The 18280-nt window shown below is 37.4% G+C and overlaps 1 protein-coding gene across 6 annotated transcripts in view; it reads left to right on the top strand.

The window, feature by feature from the left end:
- Positions 1–18280, top strand: part of PRUNE2 (prune homolog 2 with BCH domain) — a 137225-nt gene that overhangs the window by 97721 nt on the left and 21224 nt on the right. For all 6 annotated transcript variants that reach the window (XM_033086356.2, XM_033086355.2, XM_033086353.2 and 3 more), the window contains 3 exons: positions 9625–9704; positions 10587–10787; positions 15864–16040. In XM_033086356.2, the coding sequence (XP_032942247.1) occupies positions 9625–9704; positions 10587–10787; positions 15864–16040 (458 nt within the window). The remainder of the gene's footprint in view (positions 1–9624; positions 9705–10586; positions 10788–15863; positions 16041–18280) is intronic.

The following is an 18280-nucleotide window of genomic DNA, read 5'->3' as shown; positions in this document are numbered from 1 at the left end:
TGCATTTGTAATGTTTGTTCAAAAGTGGTTGTTTAACAGATCATCTAGATGCATGAAATATTATCTGTAGAATACTAGCAACATCTGTTAAGAGATCAGAAGCATGCTTTCTAAATGCTAATACTGCTTTGAACCTACACAGTATGTTGCCAGACTTTCTGATCTTTCAATATTGATGGAGGAGCACCCATACACAAGCTCCTCAGTTTTGTGGTGTTAATTCTGGTGATTTTCCACTGTCTCAGTAAAGATTAAGGAGCATTGATCTAGGCACCAAACAGACAATAACCCCTGCTCTGAGGGCAAAGCCATGTGGTGGTATGCAAGTGCAGTGCTAAGCAAATAAATAGATGCTAAGTGGCATGTTACTTCTGCCTTAGAATTTGTTACTCTCTACCTGCTTTTGCACACAGAATGTTGTCTTAGGAGAATACTATTAAAATGTTAATATAAGGAGCCTAGCAGGTTCTTCATTTCTCTGTAAGAGGCGTAGTTGGAGACAGTGCTATTATAGGGATGTGTTTTGAAAACACCACCCTAATTAATTTTCTCTTGTCCATGCTCATGCCATGAAGTTATATGGTTTTGAAGGCTCTGGGATCTGCTGCTGGCAGCATCAGCCTGACTTGCATTTTTAAGTCCCAATTTCAGCAAGACATCTAGGTTTGGAACTTCATTTTCCCTCATTTTATATTAAGATGTATTTTTATTTCATGTGGCTGGAAGTCTCATATAATTGAAGAAGGCTGGAGCCCTGTATCTTTTCCACAGGCCTTCTTCATCCATGGGCATGTGCATAAGGTTGATAATAGCCTAGTGAAATCCATTATCTCTGTTTACTTGGATTTGTCCCTTCATGGCTCTCTGCATCTCTCCATGGCTTTGCCTGCTTCTCTTGTGCTGTGACACACGGAGGGAGCTGGCAGTGGGTCAGGACAGACAGCGTGAGGCTGCCTAGCAGCAGTGAAAGCAGCAGCATATGCTTAAGTATAGCAGCTTTTGTTTTTTAACAATCTTAAGCTGATACGAGGAGCCAGGAGAGCCTACTACTGTGATTGGCTTCCTAGAATAAAATGAGGCTTATAGTACAAGCTATAAAAAAGAGGAACAAGGGAAAAGATCGGTAGATAAACAGACACTAAGCAATGAATTTGATTGGAGACTAGGAAATGTTTTAGTAAACAATGGATAAAAATTTCATTCAGTGGCTCTAAGAGAGCTTGAACATATTTTTGAATCTTGTGGCTATTGTACAGGATTTTTCTACAGAAAGAATATTACCTCTTATTGTCATGCCTAACTTTATCATTCATCTCCCATGCTGAAAATGGAGCACAATGTCAGCTCAAGAAAACTGAAGTGTTAAAACCAAGGAAGTTATGCTTTTGCTAATATTTAGCAATGACTTATTCTGTAGCTTTCATGACATATTTTTCTGTAAAATAGGATTATGATCATGTCATCCACTATGCAGCAAGCAGTGTGATGATGATGAGTTAGCATTTGCACAGATGTTTGATTAATAAACCTTTTGGCTCAAACAAATCACCATAGCTTTTTTTTTCTTTTCTTTTTCATACAGATATGAGAATATAAGTCTCATGCTATGCATAAATTATAGTGCTCAATCTATAGATTTTTCCTAAACTAATTTACGATTAAAAACAAAATAAGTAGCAGTAGAAACACCGTTAATTTCTAACATATGGTTGCTAAATTCAGGTCTTGGGAGGTTATAAAATTATTCCATTTTTACAAGTCACCTTTATACAGTATAATTATTTTCACATCTGTGATTAAAAGTAATTACTTTTTTGTAGTCTCAGATATCCTGGAGTGGATTCCTTCCAATACACTAATTTTCTTGGTATGTGGATAGAGCTGAGTACTCTGATACTGACTAAATCTTGCACAGTGCATGTCACTTTGATTTGTTGCATACTCTTCTACAGTTTAGGGATCATTGATTCTACTGAACCTAAAAAAATTCACACTGCAGTCTCTTTTATCACTGAATAGGTATTTGCATAAATTCTTGTTTATTGTCTAGAAGTTTTGGGGACTAATGTTCTTGCTTTCTTTCTCCTACTTCTTCCTGTGTATTTTTGTCAAAATATCTTCACACGAAAGCCCATTATTTTGCCAGGTGTTATTTCTGAAATTCGTATATTAAGACTCTGTTTCCTAAAGCATCTCCTTTTGGCTGTAGACACAGTTGATGCTGAGGTATGTGCAACATTTCTCTGGCTTTGCAGAACGTTGCTACCTATGTAACCAGGACAATTAGCATCAAAACTCGAACACATATAGATTACATTAGAACTTGTTATTAGTCTAGTAGCGTTAAAGGTCTTGGAAATAATGCAGCTCAGTTATAACAGTTTGTGGAGTTATATCTACAACTGGGAGGTGATGGACAGACTGACTTGCTTCTCTGAGTACTCCAGGCAGTAAAAGTAGAAAGTAGACTTTTGCTGTTCTTTTAAAAAATGCTGTTGATAGTCTGTAAACATGTAATATCTTTCCTGAGCAGAAATGGCACAGAAATTGCAAGCCACAAGTGTGGAGCCCTATGAAAGAAAGCATTTGGATATAAATGCAAAACAGCAAAAGAGTTTCTTTTCTAAAAATGAAATGTCAAGTGTTTAATTGTGGTAACAGAATGGGTTTTGTTGTTTATTTTGTATGAGATGAGGTGAATGTTGGAGTAGTGCCCTGCTATTGGCTGGCCTAGAGTTCATTTTTTCTCAGCTGGTACAGCTGGTACAGTGCTGTGTTTTGGATTCAGTATGAGAGCAATGTTGATAACACACTGATGTTTTAGTTGCTGCTGTGTAATGCTTACCCTAAGTCAAGGACAGTTCCGATGTCTCACGCCCTGCAAACAAGCAGGTGCATGGGAAGCCAGGAGCAGGCATAGCTGGAGCAGCTGACCCAAGCTGATAGTGGAACACCATGCCTGATATGTAATCTGGGGAGCTACCCTGCAGGGGGGGAACTGATCATGGCTCGGGGATAGAGTTTGGCACAGCTTGGCGGGTGTTGAGCAGTTGTTCCTCACTGAACCCCCAGGTCTGACTGTGTTCTCCACCCCATCCCACTGGGATGTGAAAAGTAAAAGAGTGTCTGTGAGATGCTTAGTTGCCAGCTCAGCTTAAGCTGTGACAAGTAGCTACAGAGGTGGGTGATAGCAAAGCACCCCTTGTAAGTCATGTATTTGGTAACATATTTTGGCTCTAAATTTATATGCCTTTCTGTAATTGTAAGCTGAAGAGGAATGGAGCAATTAAGAAAACATTTTGTGTAAACATATCCTTGAGGTAAATTGCAGTTTTTGGAGTGTTTGAACGATTGCTTTAGGCTCTTCTAAGGCTTTTAATTGAGTCTGAGTAGGAAGGAATTCTTGTTTTGTCTGAAAGAAGTTAGGCATCTTCCAGGTGGGGCAATCAAAATGATGTGAGACCCACAGACCAGCCACAAGATCCTGCATACTCTGGCAAAACACTTAACCCTCCTTAAAGCTAAGGCACTTTCAGACAGAGAGGCAGTAGACGGACCTTACTGGATAAATGCCAAGGGCTTTTTCATACCTTCCAAGGAAAATACTCTCATATCCACTCCCTCAGGCTCTCCTTTCTGTTTTCCTGGGCTCAGTACTTGCATCAGGGTGGTGTCAGAGGGTGGGAACAGGAGGGATTCAAAGGAGAAGAACTTTGTGCTGCCTGTGTGCTGCAAAAGTTACTCAATAAATTTAAGTTCCTTTACTTGTTTTACTTCATGCATTCTTCTTCAAAACAGCTTAATTTTTCACTGCAAACTATTGAGAAAGTGGGATATCAGGAGAACTCTTAGTCCATCCAAAACCAGGGTATACCTGCATAATGTGTGGAATTTGAGAAGATTAAAAAAACCTAAATGTCTAGGCTCTGAATAGCCTTTCCACTGCATTTCATTTCTCCACTTCACATTTACTATCAGAACCAATGCACAGACATGATTTCATCGAGGTAGTTGCTTTGATTAATCACATTTTGAAACCTTATAGATGAACGTTTGACATCTTGTGAAAATTTAAGAAGAAAATTATTTCTGTGTGTAGAGGGAACAGCGTGGAGGAAACATGATTTACTTATCTGGGAAAAGTGCCTGGCTGCTGTGGGCTCCACTTCAGATTAAACTTCTGTTATGATGAGTAAAGAAAATGGGGAAATGAATACATTTTGAGGTCCAGCTGGTGAATAAATTGTGGCGACAGTCACAACTGGATAAATGTTCATCTCTTTTTCATGTTTTAGGTATTTATTCAGAGCAGTGCATTGGAAGCATATCTTGTTTTAGACTAAAGAAATTAACTTCTTGGTATGTAATAGCTGCAGAGCAACTTGGGAAACTGGTGATAGATCACAGATGACACAAGGGTGAGGCAGCACAGCCCATGGGGATTATGACATATTGCTGTGAATATTCATAGCTGCTCTTTCCAAATTAACAGAATGCTGCTGTACCTAGAAAAGTCAGGAAGGATAACTTTAATTTTGAGAAATTCTGATTTGAGAGGGCATTAAGAGTTATTTAAAGCTTATTAATCTATTGAGCTGCACAAATGTCTGAACCAAAAAAAGAGCAAGGGAAGTATTTCAGCCTCAAACTTCTCCTCCTTTTATATGAATTTGGTATCTGTCTCTGATCCACCTTTGAGAAATGAGGGGGGTTCAGCTGCTTCTGAGCAAGATCATAGACCTCAATATCAGAACAAATAATCAGTAACTTGATTCCCAGTGCAGCTTATCCTTAAATGACTGGTCTGTGTACAATATAAAAGAAGTCATTTATGACACAAAAAACCTTAATTGACTTTGTCCTCTGTTCCAAGATCCTTTTTAATCAATCCAGTAAATCATACCTGATTAGAATGGGCTTTCTAAAGTAACTTCATTTATTTCTTCAGTAGAAGCATTCATTAAAAGGGGATTAAAAAAACAAAAAAATCTCTTTTTCTTAAATATTTTTGTCCACGTCATCCATGTTATACGCTGCACTCTTATGGCAAGGCAAGGAATTTTGAAAGCATGTGAAGTAGTCCGTGGAAAAAGAAGAGGGGGTAGTTGCCTATTTTAAAAAGTTTCTAGAGTCTGACTTCCATTACTAGGGTTCCTGCTGAGGTCTGTTGAGAGCTTCTGCACAGCCAGAATTTTCTCTGCAAGGTGCTGAGCTGCTCAGCATAATATGCTTTCAAAATGTATCAGAAAATGTGAAGCTGTGCCTGTAAAAAGTAATCTTCATTTATATCCTACTTATTCTCTTACTGACAGCATTTCTGAAGCCATATGTTGGGGCACAATATCACAGAAAATATTATTTTAAATATGCGTGTATTGCCCATTAGTTTATTACTGAAATAGTGACTGTGGCATATGGAAATTAAGAAATTTCACTGAACCTAAGGTATATATGTCTAGCAAGGAATCTTTCATGTCTTTGGGTAAAGCACAGACTTTCTGTTCTCCAAAAAGCCGGTTTACTGTTTTTGACAGTAACAACCTGACACAGTTTTAAAAAAAAAATTTTAAAAAGGAAATCTAATCTCTGCTAAAAACCTTCTGAAAGGCAATAGCGTTTTACGTAGTTGAAGATAAAATGGAGACTCTTGTGTCAGCAATTCTTAAATGCCTGCTTTGACTCAGCACTTTTAGGACCAGACAATCTTACTTTCCAAATTGGATAACCCAATATGAACAGGACGGATTTTTGACATTAAAAACACTGTGTCAACAAAATAAAATTAGAAATTCTTCAACAAATTCTGATGCTGTTTAACCATAATATATAAATGAGGGATGTTTTTTGAGTATACTACTTGTAGCTGAATTTCATAAGAAATTCAAACAGGTGTATGGAATACAGTAATTTCACAATTACAAGCCGCACTGACTACAAGCCACATATCCGGGTGTCGGCAACATTTCGTTCTTTGTCCATACACAAGCTGCACCCAATTATAAGCTGCTCTGTCTCACAGCGAGGACCTGCGTGCAACAAAGTTGCCAAATAGTAACAGAACTGTGGCATCACGGGGTTTACTGACTCGGCTCGGGGCCGGGCGGGCCCGGCCCACTCGGGGCTGCCGATGGGCCCAGGTGGCCCAGCTCGGTGGAGCCGCTTGGTGGGGCTGCTCAGGGCTGGCTGCCACTGCCGCTGGGCTCACTCGCTTCGGCCCAGCGCCACCCCGCAGTGGCATTGGCAGGCAGGAACAGAGCCCCTGGCCTCTCCCCCAAGCTGTGGGACCAGCAGGAGGGAGCCCCCCACTTCCCCCGCCGCGCTGCCAGTGGCAGGGAGACCCCTGCCTCTCCCCCGGGCCGTGGGGCTGGCAGGAGTGAGCCCTCTGCCTCCCTGGGCTGCGCTGCCGGCACAGAGCCCGCCCCCACCCACCATGCAACAGAGTAACCAATTCGTACCAATCGCGCAATCCCAGGTTTTACTGGCAAGTGCTTGGTTCGGCGCTCTGGCTTGCACTTCTGGATTTGGAAATTTCCGAACTTTTTTTGTATATTGGCCACTCCTGAGTCTGAGCCACATTTCTGGTTTGGGACCAAAATTTTAGTCAAAATGATGCAGTTTATAATCGTGAAATTACTGTACATATATCTTTTAATACCTAGAATGTACTGTTCTTCACAACTATGATAAAATAATTCTGGTTTAGCTCAGCTGCAGTGGTCCCAGTGAAGACAGCAGAATACTTCAAATTTTTGTCATGAAAGTGTAAAGGCCCTAGAGAAATCAACAATACCAATTCAAGTACCTTTATGTTGAAAAAAAAAAAAAAAAAAAAAGATGCCACAGGGAAAAAGCAGTCTTGAGATAACCCTAGAAACATCATGATTTAGGATACAGTAATTTCACGATTATAAACCGCACTGAGTATAAGCCGCACTTCTGGGTGCCAGCAACTTTTCGCTCTTTGTCCGTGTATAAGCCGCGCCTGATTATAAGCCGCATGTTACAATATAGAGTGTGATAAAAGGTATCTGTTCTATCACCATCTATTGAGGGCGGGGGCAGTGATCCTTATCTCAATGGCAGATATTCTGCTAATGGGCCATCCATTGAAACCAGGCGTGGCATTGTTCTTTATCTTTTCACAACCCATCCTTCCTCCAGCCAGTCATTTTCTGCTAATGGCCCATTGAGTCCCACTGTGTGACTGATAAAATTACTGCATCCCATTGGAAGTTGCTCCAGCCAGGGGGAAGAGCCCAACATTTCTTACCAAGATAAAAACAGGCTTTGGGACACTAAGGGAGCCCCGTTCTCCACTGGACTCCAGAGGGAAACCGGATTTCTCCACATCACCACTGGACCTCCGGAGGGAAACTGCACCTTCTACAGGAGCACTGCTCCAACTGAATCACATCTGTCACTGCAGGAGGATGCAGCCACCATTTAATGGGACTGCTGCCAACACCCTGCCTGACAGGGTGTCAGGTTGTACTCTGACTTTGTAGTACTGTATTTCTATTTTAATTTCCCTAGTAAAGAACTGTTATTCCTAATTCCCATATTTTTGCCTGAAAGCCCCTTGATTTCAAAATTATAATAATTTAGAGGGAGGGGGTTTACATTCTCCATTTCAAAGAGAAGCTTCTGCCTTTCTCAGCAGACACCTGTCCTCCAAACTAAAACAGGAACTTTTTGTTCTTTGTCCATATATAAGCCGCACCTGATTATAAGCCGCACTTTAAGTTCAGACCAAAATTTTAGTCAAAATGGTGCGGCTTATAATTGTGAAATTACTGTAATTCTCTCCCAGGCATTGCAACTCTATGCAGCTCTGAATTTGTGAATTAATTACTTGTGGGAAATTGCTTTCTTTCAGATTAAAATTGTCGCGGTTTCTGTAGGCATAGAGTATGTAAACTCAGTCATGCTCTTTTCATACAGAGAAAAAGATGATTTTTATTCTTAAGCAATTGTTTTTTTGTTTTATACAGAGAATAGTGTCTCCTTTTAATACAGAAAGTTGGAAATTTCGCTACCCTGCTGTATGTTACTCTTCACACAACTTTGAGTATTTCCTTTCAAATTATTTCCTTCAGTAAAATCCGGAGGTTGTGCAGTAAGGAATTGCCATTTGGTCTGATAAAGCTGTAAGAAATACCACAAATTAATGGTTTGAATGACAGTACCAAAATTCTGTTCTTTCCAATCAAAATATAAACCCTTGACTACCCATAAGTCTGTCTAGTCGTGAGCTGTTTTAATTGAAGAACTCTTCACAGGTTTTTTTTTAAAGGTTAATAAAGCCCTGCATAAAATCCTAATCTGAATTTAAAATTGGTTAGAAATATTTATACTCTCCAGACATCCTTTCCACTACAGTTATTTACCTTAGCCACCTGATACTTACAGCACTTCTTTCAAATTAGGATTTCTCTCTAGTTAGTTCGGATGAATGAATCAGACTTCATTATATATATTTTACTATGGATTGTATAAAAAACACACAAACACAAAAAAGCAAAGACTCTAAAGATTTACTTAGATTATCTTTGTAAATTGTGGTGGCATTCAGTATTTCTGAATACAGATCATTATACAGAATGGAGGGGAAAGGAGACGGTACCTTACAGGCACATAGTGCCTTCTTTTTATTCATGAACAGGATAGTTTGATCAAATTTTTTCACTATTCTAAGACAATCCTAAGAGTGTTTCGAGCTTCTTTGACAGTAATTAAACATATTCCAGAATTGATATGTTTTGTAAAATCATTAAACTGTTCATCTCTGTATTTATGAAAGATGTGCTATGCAGTTTCTGGAGATGAAATCAAAACTAGTAACATCAGTTTTTATTGAGAGACAAGGTTTGGTTGTAAGCTGAGCAGCACAAACATGTTTGACCATAGCTTTAAACTGTGTTCTCTATGGTCTCATGGAAAAGTGGAAGTTCACTAGTTTGCCTGTCTATATTGAGGATTTGATCTCACAATCTTTTTCAAGATCTTTTTCAACTTTAGGCACTGTGAAGCCATTGGCAGCCATATATATTCACATTTATATTTAATTTGTATGAAATTAGCCAGATATCACAGCAACTGTACTTGTCTTATGTGTGTGTGTGTAGGTATGTATGTACATACATATATGTATGTTAAATGTAATTTCTTATTATCTTCCTAAAAATGTAGTCTAAGTAAGGTATTTGCAACAATTTAGTCTTCGAAAATTTGTGATGTAGTTTTGGTTCTCACTTTTTTACTTTCTGAACTTTTTCAGTGTGACAGATCACCTGCATCAGTATTACTGGTTTGGGTCTGAATTGCTCTAAGATACAAATGATACCAAAAAAGGGAAAACCTACTAATTTTTACTCCACAGTAACTGTATATACAGTCATGAATGTACTGTTTTACAAAGAGTAGCTGAAGCTCCTTGCAATGATGTCTCCAGTTTGCTGGATAACCAAAGACCAACTTCATCTGTGTAAAATGAAAAACACTGCTGTTTGCAACATCAGTTTTATAATCAGTCTTTGAACTGGCTGTGTTGGAGGAAATTTCAGTTCTGTGTAAGATCATGAGCTGTACGTATCTTTAAGATCTTACTTTGTATTTACCTCTCAGGTTGGTACAAGAGGATATGGGAATGGACATCCCCTTAGCTGAGAGTGCACTAAACTCCAGTTCTACAGAGATGAGACCTGGTGAGAGAAGCTCTTGCTCATTTTCTTAATTGTATCTTATTCCTGTGGCATTTAATTATGCAGTGAGAATGATATTTCTGTTTTGGTAAAGAATCGTTTCAGTGTTAAAAAGAAAAAAGCCTTGAGTTCGCTTTGTTTAGTAAATTTTCTTCTTCACTTGAGAAATGATAATTACAGTGTAACATTTTCTTTTGGGCAGTGCTGCCACTTGTTTAGTATTTGCAAAGTTTTAATAGTCTGTGTTATTAATTTTATAACTGACTTCTGTCTGAGTGAACTGAGTTAGAGCAACTTGAAATGTGCCATACAAGGCAGAGGCAAGGAGAAAAGATATATCTAGCTTTCGTCTTGTTGAATACTACTCATATTTAAGACTGATTAAGAGACTAATTTTTTTATTTGTTATTGTATTAAGATATTATATAGTTAAAGCCAAAGATGTAAGTGTTTGCAAATCAGCACTGACTGCATAAGAAAATAAATATTTACAATGGCTTTTAACTCATACGAATTTTCTAGGAGTCAGCAATGTCTTGATTCATAACGCAAATGATCTGTATTTGCCCTTTAAATTCTTAAATATTGTGGGTCAGAGCAGGAAAACCTGATTTTTGTCTGATGATTGCGAAAAAGTGAATCTGGATTTAGCATAATGTAAGAGCTCTGAACTATATTTGCTGCTCCTGTAGATTTTTATTTCATTTCATTAAACGTTAATACTAATATTTGTGTTTTGTGTTAGATGGTCTTGAGTGTCATGATGTTACTAGAATTAATTTGTCTCAATGTGTTGAAAGGTTTCTGAGTACCTGAGAGATGAATTGTATGTGGAGTAGATAAAGTTCTTTTTCTCTTTTTTGTTTTTTTTCTCCTCTTATTCAGAACCTCCCAATTCTCTTGATCTTAATGGTTCCCAACCCAGAAGGATAAAGCTCACTGCTCCAAACATCAGTCTCTCATTGGACCAGAGTGAAGGGTCTATACTATCTGATGATAATTTGGATACACCTGATGAAATTGACATTAATGTAGATGACCTTGACACTCCTGATGAAGCAGACTCTTTTGAATACACTGGGCAAGGTAATATTCTAGATTGCAAGTGTAGAATTCATCTCTTTTTCTTTTTTACTACTCACATGCTCAGTTTGATGTCTTTCAGATTACCAGTATGGTTAAAGCATTTGAGAGTTAATACTAGGCATCCAGGTATTTTTACTGTCTGCTATTTTTAACCTTTATTCCTCCTGTATGAAGTATTATCCTTTTATTTATTCAGCATGTAGGAAGAAATAGTACAACTGAATTAACAAAGTAAGAGCAGCTACCTAGGGAGAATTAAATTCAAAGTCCTGTCTTTGTGCAGTACTTTGTCTGAAAACAATTGTTCAAGAAGGAGAGAACAGCTGACTAGCAGTTGCTATAGAGAATGCTGTAGCTAGCTGCAGCATTCTTGCAGCTCTGGCCAGCTCTAGGTTACAGTTAGGTCCATCACATTTAGGAATATAACTGTATGCAAAATATGTTGGCTGCACCAAAGATCTTGCAATATATAAGTGAGATAGACACAGTGTGCTGAGAGGTCTTTTGTTAGGAGGAAAGGTCTGCTTTTTATTCCCATGATTGGAAAGCTGAGATATGGAAGGTGTGTGGATGGCATGATAAAGCTAGTTCAGGTGGTGGAGCAACAGAATTCCTCATCACACTAATTTAAATTCTTTCTCAGAAGGGCTAGCTGTACAATATAGATGCACCCTGAAGTGTGCAATGGATACTTCACTCTTCCTTCGCCTATTAATGATTTTCTTTTCTAGAACTCATGTAGAAGTTTTACTCATTTACTTGGTTTCATGATGCTCCTTGCTAGCACCTTATAAAATGTAAATATGTAAGAACTGTAATCGCTGATGTAAATACAAACAGATCACAAGCTATTTGAGGGGAAAATAAGTGTGAACATTTTACAGCCAAGAGCAGAAAACAATCTTTAAACATGGATCAGTTTAAACCGAATTTTCCCATGCATTTACTTTCCCTAATGCTAGTGAGTTTGCTGAAGCATACAAGAATAATTGCATTATTTTAAGTAGTACTGCCAAAGAGGCATTACTGTGTACTCAATCATGCATGAGCATCTCTAATGTTACTTCTCATGAGGAGGCTGATTTCCTAGTGGGTTGATGAAGAGTGTGGTGATGAGTTGCTTGATAGAAGATTTTAAAATGAAGGTTAAAACTGAGACACACACACACACGGGCTCACATGCTTAGACCGTTGTGACCACCATGTGAGAGAAGAAGTCTCTTGTCTGCAGTAGAACAGATGTTGCCTTTAAGCCCCCAAGTAGTTAAACTCCAGTGATTTTTGTAGCAGTTGTGTTGATGGCAGGCATTTCCTCTCAGTGTTTTTTTTTTTTTTTCCTGCTTCCTAAATGTGATGATTCATTTGGTTCTTAAAGCTAGACCAATTTCCTCAAACTCTTAAAGAGTTCAGAGTCTCTGGTTTTGGTGACATTTATACTGTTGTGTAGTTTTATTTTAGATAGTTAATAGTAAAAATGTCTTCCACTGACATGAGCCATGAAAAAAGTAGAAAAGATTTTTAAAAAATCAACATTTTATCAAAACAAACCAGCAATGAAAGAGGTTGGCTATATGTAATGTTAATCTGATAGCTGAGATTATAGTCATAAGAGCTGGTGCAGAATGGCTTATTTGCATGGTAAATAGCCTTTGTTATCTTTGTACTTCTGGACTCTACTATTAGCTGGTATGAATACTGATGTTACCAGCAATCTCCCACAGTTCAAAGTTTCTAACTGCTGCCAAACCCAGAAAAGTAAATACTGAGAAAAACATAGCTACTGAGGCTGGAAAGAACAGTGATTTTTGTCATGATCAGGCTGTTGAAGGTCTCTTTGAACTACAAAAGACAACTTAGAAAAGCAAGACTGCTACCATGGTTCAGGGGTTCACCTCATCACTGAAAAGTGTCTCTGTATTATAAGTAATACTGAAACCCATTTTTTCAAAAGAATGGTGAAGAAGTATCACAACTGCAATATCCATGAAAGAGGAGATGAAAGCAGAAATACTAAATTACTTGTCTTGGATTAGCACCTGACTTGTTCAAATTGGCATTTTTAGTCACTAATGCCATACATTACAACATTCCCTTTACAAACCATACTAGTTTCTGATATGAGCTTTTTATGATTATTGCTTTGTATGGCATAAAAATTGCATTTCTGAAAACCATATATGAGTATCAGTGACAGTCTGCTCTGAAATCATCACTATTTATAAAGTAAGAATGATTATTATTTTTCTGCAAATATTTATTTCCTTTCTCAATTTCATACTAGTGCAGCTTTCTCTGCAAAATCAATGCTCCAGGCAGTAAAGTAGAACTACTTCATCAGGAAGAGGCAATCTAGTACCATTTCTATTAAAAAATAATTCATGTATCCAATTTCAACATTGTAAGTTTTATCAGAGTCTTAGTAATTTTTCATTGTCCTAAGTTTCACCAACCAAAAAAAAAAAAAAAAAGTTAATCAAACCCCAAATACAGTTTCAGCATTGGTCAACCATGTATGTATCCCATCCTCTTTTTATTAGACTTTGTTCTGCCAGCTGCACTTCTCTGCCTCAGTCATGTTTCTACTTCACGAGGACTCAACTAACCAGACAGTCTGCATAGGCTGTATTGATAATTCCCATCTGTCTATTCTAAAAGTACTGAGCTACAGAATTGTATCATGTGGAGACCCTGTATCCTTACAGGAATGGGCTGCTCTGCAATGGCTTGTCGAAGTTGGCATAACTGGACTGTGTGCATGTAATTTTCTTATTGCTACCAAGAACACCTTTGCAATGCTGACACACAGAAAATTGCATTAAGTGACCTAGGTCTGGAGGTAGTGGGGTAATGCATTATGTATGCTTATTCGCAGTGTCACAGAATACATGGTATTTCAAAGCTGAATGCTGTTTTAAACATCATGAGCATTGTGCCCTGAGAAAGGTGTGAATGTATTCTTCAATTCCTCAGTATATAATCTGCTGAGCAGCAGCTGTTAAACCAATTTGAAATACTATACTTAAAAAAACCCACTTTTTGTTCAGAATGTCTCCTTTTTTCCAACCTTAGATCTCCTCAAACTCACGTTATTTGGAGTTCTTAAGGAAAAAAGGCTTCATGGTCACACTATAGATGCATGTGTATATATGTCTTGCTTTTACGTTCCTGTTTCCACCATTAATGCAATTTTATTTGAGTATGTTTTTAACTCATTAACTGGTTAGACAGTGAGGAAAGAGGTGAAATATTCCTCCTTTCTGTCAAGATTCTATCAGGCAGGTAAAGTAGAGAATTATTTATAGATTCAGATTTCATTGCACATGAGACAATCTGCCTCAGAGGGGCACCTTCTGCCAATATAATTCCCTAATAATGTTTTGTATTAGGGACAGAAAATACAAGATAGGGAGCAATAGAAATTCAGATTTTGTTAGTGCTAGTGCCTAAATATGTGCTCAACCTATCTTTTTTAGAAGTTTTTTTGTGGGCTTAGAGAAACCTGGTGTTTGTAACAGATTTGGTGAAATTATTGGTAGGATTTAATGGAGAATTCAGTTTAACAAATTAATAGTATGTGTGTGTATATATGCCTGTAGCTTCTATGTAGGTGTATGTGGTATACATGCAGTATACTATCATATTCCTGATTTCAGAGATAACTTACTTAATTCTTATGATTAGTTAGTGTGTTTTGAGGATCATGTACTTTGATTCGATTTGTACAAGTAGTTCAAGAAGAAGCACTAATCAGAAAGGCATGTCTGTAGATAACCCAATACATAGGAGGGTTTGAGGGCACCTATGAAACACTGTGTTTTTTAGTTCTTGTCAATTGAAATTGCTTCTTTTAGTTTATTCTTAATTCTCATAAATCTCCTTAGTATTTTCAAATAGCATGCCTGCACTTTTTATGTATACATGTGTATATCATTATGTATATCACTGTATCTTTGTTTACTGTTACCTCACTGACTTGCAATTCAAATTCTGCTCTTGTGAGTGCAGAGCCAGAGTAGTGCTTTGGAAAGAAAAGTCTGCTTCAAATATGTGTTATGCATAAAATTTACAGGATCTTTATTATGAAGATGAATTAATAATATGTACACAGAACCCTAAGGCAAAAGTGCTTGAGCAAGAATAGTACTATTTTCCATTGGGGAAAAATTCCCTGTCTTGTACGTTGTAACAATAACTAAAGAGGAAAGTTAAATAATTCCGGCTGTGGACATAATTACTTTTCATGTCAGTTTCTCTGTGAACAGCCATTAAATTTGAAAAACTGGAATGTAGTCGAATTTAGTGTTAAGACCAATCCCATCAATGCGCAATGAAAATGTAGATTTTATTAATTGTTTCCCAGTGTTTTTGAAACTAAAAGTATTCAGCAGAGAGACTTTATAGTCACTTGTCAACCATACAGTTAATTTTTTGTGGTCATTGTGTGTGCAGACTACATGTCCGTGTTCTCTCTAGGGTGGTCATACAACAGGTCGGACTGACTCTGTACTTCACAGCAGGAGAAAACTGGTATTTAACCTCAGACAGTCCTAGGGGGAGGTAACTACTGTGTTTGTATGAGGAGTCAGCATGACTGAATCAGACAAAGATGAGTGCTCACGTTTGCTGGTAGTGGATATAGGGATTGAAGACAAATTGGGAAAAAGTTGGGAACCTATAGCTGACTGATAATTCCTCTCTAGACACTAAGTATTGCTGTGTTCACTTTTGTTTGGCAGGGCAGGGTTAGCATAGTCTCATACCTTCAGCACAGGTTTTTATTACGGTAACTCTAGAGTGAACAGCTGCTCAGTTTTACCAACTGGATGCAAAAATCCCTTTGTGGTGTTCTGCATAGTGATAATTGCTGTTCTTTTCATGTTCATAATGATGAGATGTCTTAAGAAAATGGGAACTTCTTGTTTACTGACTATCAGATGATCAATCGCATTCTGCTCTTATTTATACCAGTACTGTAAAAATGCAGTTCATTTCAGTCATACATCTCAATTGTATATAACAGCAAAAATACTTAGAGCTTTAACAGGAAGAGGTAATATATACAGCTCTACTTTCCAGAAGAGCAGCCTGCTGCTAAGGATGCTTCCCAGGAGGAGTCTGAATCGATTCCAGAGTACACTGCTGAGGAGGAGCGAGAGGACAACAGGTTATGGAGAACGGTGGTTATTGGAGAACAAGAACAGAGAATTGATATGAAAGTCATTGAACCATACAAAAAGGTCATTTCACATGGAGGTAGGAGCAGCTGTAAGCATTTTTTAAATTGATGTAAAAAAGTCATGCTTTATTGATCATGATTTATTTTTATTTTTATTCTGTTATCATACTGAGAAGGGGAGAGAGAATTTATTTTTCAGCCTTGGCTGAAATCACCCAGGTTTTCAATTCCATGTGGCAATGACTAACAAGAATTTTAAATTCAAAGCTCTTTTGGAAGCAGATACTGACATATATGTGTCAGGAACAATTTGGTCACTGTAGGGTAAAATTGTCTTGAACAAGAAAAAAAGCTTTTTACATATAGATTACCTATAAAATTTTGAAAACTTTATTTGGTGAGTTTTGATAAAACCTTTTGTGTGAGGAAGTATAATTCTGATTTGCTGAATGATGAATGTGGTAGCACAGATCTAAACAAGTAGAGTGGCAAAAGAAAAAAGATAGTTTTCCCTGAGGCTTCTATTCATCTGGCTACTTGCCTTATGCTATTTTTCTGCCATTTATAGTTGTCAGCAGCTTTTCACCAGAACTGGTTTATGGGATATTTTTATAAAATTTGTTACTAACTATCAAGTAATGTATCAAAGAAGACATTCAAAGTAGGAAAATGGCCCCATGTGCTTGCTATGTTTTCTCATTTGATCATCTGCTTCCCAACTTCTTCAGAGAATTTATAGTTTCAGTGCTACATGTCTGTATAAATTAATTCAAATGGATAAGTATTACTATAGTTGAAGAAAAAAAAAATAAACCAAGGCTTTCCAAGTGCCTTTTCATTGGTGTCTCAAGTTTGGATTATCTTTGGATTCTGTATTTCTGGGGGCACTCTTTCCTATCTGTTAAGCAAGGTATTAGGTTAAGATGAGTTGTTATATTCCTGCAGAAATTAAGGCAGGCCACATAGCATCTCAGAGGTAAGATTTGTGAGTTTATATGAGGATGCTTTTGTCACAGTGTTGTGACTCTGCAGCATCAGTTAAATATGCTAAAATATTGAAGTTAGAATATTTTCAGTTGTGAGTCTCTATCTGGTAAAATGGCATAAGTTATGGTTAACTTGTGCATTAAAAGCAGGTAAATGCTTACCTACAGGTATTCATGATGGCCAGTGTACAGAAAGTTTAACCAGAATTAATAAAGTTGTTTAGGCTACAAGCATTTTCCCACTACAGCACTACCTTCAGAGATTTATGAATGTGATGACACCTCAGACAGAGTTTAGCAAACATACCCAGATGGCTTAATTTAGGAAACAAACACAAAATATTTTTGGGCCTTGCTGATGTTATTTATTTATATATTTGTATACTTTAAACTAGTCAATATGCATTTGTGGCCAAAACTTGTGTATTTCTTACTAGATGTTAAAGTTTGTTTATATCAGCTTTTGTGAAAATGCAGTGTTTAATTGGGAGACAGGTAATTCAGCTCAAGTCTCAGCATGAAATAATTTGAATTCAAATTATACATGTCTGATGTTTTGTTAGATCACTCAAATGTAAGACAAAGAGCATTTAGTTTTCTTTACTTTTGAAAGACTGTTTGTCAATAGCATTAGTCATTGTAAAATACTGTAAGATATAACAATGAGTTTCAGCCTGCACTGCCTAAACTGGGAATTTTTCCTGATATCTAGACAACTCAAAGAAAGCTAAAGAATGGATTAAATTCTGTGTTTATGAAGTGACACATTAAAGACAAGGATACAAAATCATTTTGTTGCATCTACTGCAGAAAACTTTGGACAGCTCAAACAGTTTCTGCATTGTGGCAGCAAGGCCCATTCCATATGAAGTTCTCTTCAGAGGAATGTTTAGAGGGCCAGGAGTCTTTAATCTCAGGAATAGTAATAGGTTCTGACTAAAATTAGTCAATAGGAAGTCAAGTCAAGCATTTCTTTATGATTCAAAGATCTACTGAGCATTCCTCCCTGCCAAATGACAGATAACAGCAAATGCAGAATTTAGGTAGTAGCTACAAAGTAGGAGAGTAGATATGGCAGTGTAGGTTTGAGATTGTCTTCAACATATGCTGATGGAGAAATTTCTTACAGGTCTTTTTCTTTGCTAAGGTTGAGATTTTGGGCAATGGGCTTTTACTGGCTTTTAGTGATGAATTAAAATGCACTTGTCCCTTGGGGTGAACATTTCTTCTCTTCAAGCATGTGTGAGAAAAAGTGGCATAGATTTATCTGTGGATTTTTTTTTTATGTGTGTTGTTAGTTAGCATCTGCACATAATTGTTTTGCTTTCTGT

The sequence above is a fragment of the Catharus ustulatus genome, chromosome Z, assembly GCF_009819885.2.
Source record: "Catharus ustulatus isolate bCatUst1 chromosome Z, bCatUst1.pri.v2, whole genome shotgun sequence".
Classification (NCBI taxonomy): Eukaryota; Metazoa; Chordata; class Aves; order Passeriformes; family Turdidae; genus Catharus; species Catharus ustulatus.
This window is presented reverse-complemented; position numbering and strand designations above follow the sequence as displayed.